Here is a 7,066-nt window from a genome sequence, read left to right as displayed (position 1 = left end):
TGGGGTGTGTGCCAAGAAAAAAAGTTTTAAAAAGCCAGAAACACTCATTTCAAGCATATAGGAATTCACCTAACAGAAATTGTTTCATGTTATTTTCCTTCTATTACAAGGAAATTAAAGTTCTACCAAAGCAAGTGTGAGGGAGGGTGGGGTGTGTGCCAAGAAAAAAAGTTTTAAAAAGCCAGAAACACTCATTTCAAGCATATAGGAATTCACCTAACAGAAATTGTTTCATGTTATTTTCCTTCTATTACAAGGAAATTAAAGTTCTACCAAATCACAGTGGCTGTGCAAGCCCAAGAAACCATACAGGACTAGCAGTTTAAACAGGACATGTAGTAACATGATTTACATATTTCTTAATCCAGCCATAAACCATCTTTTCTAGAACTTCAAAGATGGTCTACATAATAGTCTTTAAAAAAGCAGCCTTAAAAAAAAAAACCACACAACTAAAAAAAACACCCAAACCAAGAACACTCTGTAACCTCTCAGATCTCTGTGCTTAACAGGAAAGCCTTAAAAGGAATCTTGTTTAGCTCAACACTGCTGATGAAACTGAACAACATTTTACTCACAGCTCAAGAGGGATGTGGTCTAGTTAACCAAAGCTACAGCTCTGCTTTGTGAACTGCTCTGTAATAAATAGCACTGTAATACCCTTTGAGTAGAAGCGGAAGATCCATCTATCTGGGCAGAGAAAGGTGTAAAAACATTTAGAAAGAAACTGTAAGAAGAGAGCTGAAAACCAGTAGGACTGCTTTCCTCAATGCAATTAATGCTAAAGAGTAAACTTGCAAGAGTGAGGGGATAAGATGTGGTTTTGCTGTTGTTCAGAACGGCTCTAACACATGTTTGCTCAGGAACTCAAACTACATCAATTTCAAATCTTTGCCATGTGCTTTTATTTTTTTAATAAGAAAATTAAGATGAATGATTTATATTGTTTTGATTTTCATCACGAAAAATCTTTCATAAGCACTAAATACTAGGTCTACTACAATGCTAGCAATTACAAGCTCCATTACACAGTGAAGGATAAAAAGCAGTACTAGATGTGACTACAACTCCGGGCTCCCTGCCTGAGTTCAGAGAGAAAAGCCATCACTATAAGTACTTTACAGGACTTGATCTGGATTGTTCCTTTCAGGTATCAGTAACGCTACACAGTGATGTTCAGTATGCCCTTCAAACAAGTAAGTACAATAAAGAAACAGTTTACTTGAAGAGATACAGTCCCATGTACTGATACACCTCATCACCCCCATTTCTTCTAAAAAGCTCTGCCTATCACATACACACATCTTTCAGTGGGAAATAGTCTCTGCCAGCAACTATCAGTCTCACAGTAACTCACTCTCCCACATCCCCAACTTACTTGATTTCGGTACTCCATTGTTTAAGGGAGAAATTGATGGCACTTGGTTGGACTGGTGCAGGTTGGGAAGCTGCTTGTTCCCCCACCAGGTCTGTAGGAGAAGTCTCCACAGCTAGAATATTTCTAGCTCTCTCTGCTGAAGCATTTTGACTTAGGATATTCAAATCTATTAAAAAAAAAAAAAAAAGAAAGAGAAAAAAAGAAAAATAGGCAAAACTTTCAGTAAGTAAAAGAATCGTGGCTATATGAAGTGATATACTACTAAGCCTGCTAGTAATGTAGTGAGGGTTTTATTTTAAATTGTAATATAACTTTATAAAATGCCCTGTTCAAATGAACTTTAAAACCAGCAAAGCGTTCTCCTCTGTGAGCTCTTACCACAGCCACATACTTCTGATAACAGGACTTGTGTGATGCTCACGAAGCATGATTTCATGAGTGACTTATAATCTCAATTAGTCAATATTGATCCACCTAGCTTAAGCAGCCATAAAGCCATAAAAATTAAGGTGAATTAACTATATGAATCCACAAAACTGCCTCGTAAAACAATCTCAGGTCTATCAGAACTCCCAAGTCAGGAACAGTGTCACAAAAACACTGTGAGACAGCTTTCAGGGTGTGCTTCATCCTAAAAGTGACACTGCTGCTGCAAGTCAATGAGCTTTACAGACTTCAGCCAGCTCTGGGCCAATCCAGCCTGGGCATTCCCAGAGCCAAGAACATTAGCACGGGCACTGCAGGCACCTCACAGACCTACTGGACCAGTAAGGATTTATTAGCTCTGGTCAAGCTGAATGCAGCGCTATCTAAATTCATGCAGCCAAACTCTCTTGCGCACTTCAGCAAATCTACACACGGGGCCCAGGGCCATGCAGACATGCAGCTCAGGCCCAGCGCTGCACACGTGCCGGCAAACTCCTGCAGGCTCTGAATGGCTCTGCAGGAACCAGCCAAGAACTGGCGCTAGCCCTGAGCCAGAGCTAATAAAGTCCAGAGGCTCCAAGCCGATTCAAGAGAGCTAGCCAGGTCTCCAACATACCACACTGTCCAACACGTACTGTAGGATCTGTAGTATATATGTTACCTCAGTGTTTCCATTATCCTGGATAGCTCGCTTTCTCCCTCACCCCTCCTCCAGCAGGCAGAGGGAATAGGAAGTGCGGTGTATGGAATATACTGCGCATAGCCAAAGCATTATAGAGAACCATAAAGTGGTTTATGGCTTTCTACAAACCCCCTGAACAGGCGAGTTAAAGACAAGCTCAAGTGTAATTTTCAGGCTCTTCTCTGTATCATTCACAAGGTACTGAAGGGGATTAAAAAATTTTAAGAACACTCTCAGACTTGATTCAGCAGTTATATTAGAAAGTAACACTCTGGACAGGGTTCTGACTTAAATGATTCTCTGCAGGAAGGGAAAAAACCTGGAAAATCTCAATACCCTGTTTTATCACTGGTGAGCCTTTCAGGCTTTGTTCTGACATTTACTTGGCACTAGCAGCAAAATCATCTTTAAGCAAGCTGTACCCTCCAATTACTCAGCAGATGGTTACTTTTATTTAGCCCATACTGAAAACTACAATTAGAAAGACAGAACGTTTTGTGATAAAGAACACCAAATACAAGAGATCACTTAACACTACAAATCTCTCAAACCCTTGAAAAATGGTATCTGAAACAGAAGTATATCGTGTCCCATTTCAAATATAGGTACAAATTACACTGCCTTCACTTATTTTATGAACAGTGCTGATAGAAACTTCTTCGGTGTCTTACCAGCCAATCTGAATTCCAAATTCTTTTGGACCTTGGCTGTTTGGGCTGAACAAAATTCAGCAGAGATAAGTTAGATAAAACTAATGTTTTATCATATTCACTTTCTAATGAAGGCTAAAGATAATACAATAGGTTTCAACTAAAGAAAAAAAAAAAAACCAACAACAAAGAACAATGCCACTCCCAAGAAAGAAACAAAACACCTCACCAAAAACTTATGGGCACCCAAAACCAGGCTGGGTTACTAACGTTCTGCTTTCATACTTACAGCTTGTGTCATCTTCCACCTGTACGATTTGACAAGACTACAAAATCTCTTTATATTATTTTATAGTATATTATAGGATGGCCCAGGTAAATGAATTGCTCAAGAGCTGAATTCCTAATAAATGCATCTTCTCTAACACACATGCTAATCAGTCCGGCTGAATCTTCTCTGACTGCCTGAGGCTGCTCATTGTACGTGATGCCCTGCTTACACCAGCCAGCTCGTTGGTTAGAGGTACGGACAACACAGCAGGTACAGCACAACATAATGAGGTTGCTAATGCAATCACCATGAAAAAAACCATCTTGTTTTTAAACTTATTTCAAAACACAACAATCTTATAAATACGTGACATATCATTTTTTATTAATGCAAATTAAGATTTGAGGAATAGCATAACTAATAACTGAAATTATAAAAACTACATTCACATTCAATCAATCCCAAGAAAAAAAACCAAACACCCATATCCTATGAAGAATAAATCATTTGACTTCCATGGTAGCAAGGCAGCCCTGTGACAAATCCTACAGCGTAATTTTTGTAACATTAGCTTTCCCACGGCCCACTTTGATAAATATTTTCAAGTATTTTTCACTAGCTTGAAAATTCTTAAAAACTCATCAAGCCTGATCCATAAAGCAATACCTTAGCTTTACATATGTTCCAGTTAGTGCAGATTTCTACAACGGGGGGGAGAAGGACAAGGGGACAAAACAGGCAAGACTACAGCGAGCAACTTTGTTTCTGAAGTAATCTGACGACAGATTACTTCCCCATTTAAAACATTACTGATAGTATCTATACTCAAGCAATAGCAAAACAAACCAATTTCTATGCTCCAGTATAAAGCACATCATCAAATGAAAATTCATATTCCTGGGTTTTTTTAAACACACAAGACACATATCTTAGTCATCAACATGGAATCAGAGCCTTAAAGAGTCCCCTAATTCTATAGGAAACTTCTGGAGTACTCGTTTAAAAAGAAGAAACAATCATCAGTCATTCAGGCTCTTCACCCTTTCCCTAGAAGAAATCCCTACTTAAACTCTGCAGTTGATGATAAAGTCATCATTGTGATTTGTCCTCAAAAATTAGATATTCTAGATGCAGTTTCAGATTATACAGAATGCAGTTTAACTGCAGGCTGTCCCTGAAAAGGATGGGATTACTCAGCCCACGCATTTCATCTTCACAGTCCTCCCACTGGATTTAACAATAATAATTAAAAAATAAAAATAATTTTAAAATAATCACACAAATTGGTTCAGCTTGCTGATCCAGAAAACCCCCAGCAATTTACAAGAAAGTGATCAGTGATCTGAAGTGACTGGATTAAGATTGCTGGATCTGATGCAAAACAGGAGTGGGGGACCAGCACCCACACAGGCTGCAGTGACAGCAGGTTAACTTCAGATTGTACCTAAGATCTGAGGGAAGGAGCACAAACAAGAAAGAACAGAGATTTGGGGCCAAGTTACATATTATAGTTGACCTGATCCAACAGCCTGCTGCCAAAAGAGGGCAGTCCTGCCTACTCCTTTACTCTGCCTTCCCGTATTTAGCCTTTTGTCCCCTCCCTTCCATCAGCTCTGGAAGTCACTTGATTGCCCCGCAAATATAGTCCCCTTATTCACCTAGCAGAAAAAAATAAATCTTCCTTTTTGGCTAACTTTTGAACTCAACCAACTCAGCACAGGGTCAGACAAACAACACAAAACGCAAAAAGTGAGACTACAGAGCAGAGAACGAGAGGCTGGCAGTGGAAAGGCAAAGGTCTGGAAAAACAAAAGGCTGCTACCCTTTCCGACACCTGCAAGCTGTTAGATCTTTGCACACTGATACAAATGTTTTTGCAGCATATGGTCTGACAAGCTGCTAACCAGACTGCCTGCTGCCAGAAAGGTGGTCTCAAACTATCCTGCTCTGCATTCCCAACAATCCCCTTGGGCTAATCCTGGCACTTATCTGTCCCTACAGTAAACCGCTTCAGGAAGCCACACTGGCCAAAAACCAACCTGGAGAAAAAGATGTTTCCGGCTAGTTGCACTCCTGCACTAGTGCAGGGGGAGGGTGAGACTAGCACCACTGCTAGACAAAGGGAGAGAGCTGGGCACTTCATTGACTAGCTGTTAGATTGGTGTAGCTGAAACATCACACTGAGCCTCTATGAAAACACATACTCTCAAGCCAGCTGTGGTTGAGCAAGCAGCCACAAGCAGACTGCTCTCAAATGAAACCAGTAAACTGGGTTAGAGGACAATACTGCAGCATGGGATGTGAACTGGGGGAGGGGAGAGAAGGGCGTGGAAGACAACAGCTTCACATTTCGGGTTTTACAGTATGAGCAAATTGAAATCAACAAAACACAAAATCTGTTGATGAAATACGTCTGACCTTAAGACTCTGTTTAAACCCAAGAGAGGTTTACTAGCATGTCTAACTCAGCATAGAACAAGATTTTACTCCGTCTTATTTATGGATAACAAATCAGCAAGGAATCCGTTTCTGTAATGATTCAGGAATAAAACAATTCAGAAGTGCCTGAGCAATGTAGTAAAAAACGCAGACTAACTTTGTATAACACACTGATACACTTTTATGACTGACACTAGTCTAAAATTACATTTTGCTTGGCTAAAGGTATTATGGTATTTCACTTATGTACTAGTATCAGTGCAGACTGTCTTCTAGTTTTAAAGGGCAAGAAATTTTTATCACAGTCAGGTAGTTCCATCACACTGTACTTCTTCCAGGAACAAAGTATGGTCATTTAGAATGCAAATGTTCCCATTAAAGACTAGGGTTTCCATCTCAGGATATTTAACACACTAAGCTTTTAAGATATTTCAACCATTAAAAGACAACTTACCTGACCTAAATTGTACTTTGCCCCTCAATGAAACCTAGTCATAGGACTGTTCCTTTATACTTCATTTGTAAAACTCTGTTTTCAAAGAAAACAACAGATTTCATAGGAGATATGAAATCACACATAAAATTACATTTATTTACTTTCAGCATCATCAACATATGCGAAGTTTACATAGAATAAGTTGATTGGAAGTTTTCTGACACATCTTGTTAAGACTGTTCTCTGCTGCAGTGCTGTGCCTTGTACTGATTAACCAACACTGAATAGAAACATGTATTCTGTTTTTACTCAAATTTTCAACCTACCAGGATTGTCTTTGGCAACAAGCCCTTTGGAAAAGTCACTTGGTGTAGGGGAAGTCCGACTGTCCCTTTTTGCTGCGTCAAGGTTGTTACAATATTCCCACCTCTTCTGTTGAAGTTCCTGAAGCCAGTATGTCATATCCTGACGAGTCGCAGCCTACAACACAAAGAACCAGAGCACTGATAAGATCACTGCATGACTTTGGTATATCAATACAGTAATTCCAAGTGCAATTAAAAAAAACCCCGATCCAAATAAGTAGCAGACCAGCAAGGTATCATCAGCCAAACCCAATATGATTTAAAAGAGATAACCACCAGAGCACTAGGCACGCCTTATACACATACACATGACTTTCATGCCAAATCCATCTTCCATTAGAAGCAGTCACAAGCATTTTTTTTCCTAGTTTTACACTCAAACATTAGAAAGCACAGCAGCAGCATCTTTCACACACAAA

General features: G+C 39.6%; 1 protein-coding gene across 1 annotated transcript in view; it reads right to left on the bottom strand.

Moving 5' to 3' along the window:
• The window catches only part of TBC1D2B (TBC1 domain family, member 2B), a 30,649-nt gene extending 23,884 nt beyond the window's left edge, over positions 1 to 6,765 (bottom strand). The window contains exons 1-2 of the mRNA XM_009886684.1: positions 6,609 to 6,765; positions 1,379 to 1,544 (exon numbers count right to left, since the gene is read on the bottom strand). Of these exons, the coding sequence (XP_009884986.1) occupies positions 1,379 to 1,544; positions 6,609 to 6,744 (302 nt within the window). The 5' untranslated portion in view covers positions 6,745 to 6,765. The remainder of the gene's footprint in view (positions 1 to 1,378; positions 1,545 to 6,608) is intronic.
• Between the last annotated feature and the right edge of the window lie 301 nt (positions 6,766 to 7,066).

The sequence above is a fragment of the Charadrius vociferus genome, unplaced genomic scaffold (genome assembly GCF_000708025.1).
Source record: "Charadrius vociferus isolate BGI_N301 unplaced genomic scaffold, ASM70802v2 scaffold356, whole genome shotgun sequence".
In the NCBI taxonomy this organism is placed as follows: domain Eukaryota; kingdom Metazoa; phylum Chordata; class Aves; order Charadriiformes; family Charadriidae; genus Charadrius; species Charadrius vociferus.
Note: the sequence above shows the minus strand (reverse complement) of the source record. Positions and strands in the feature narration are given on the sequence as shown.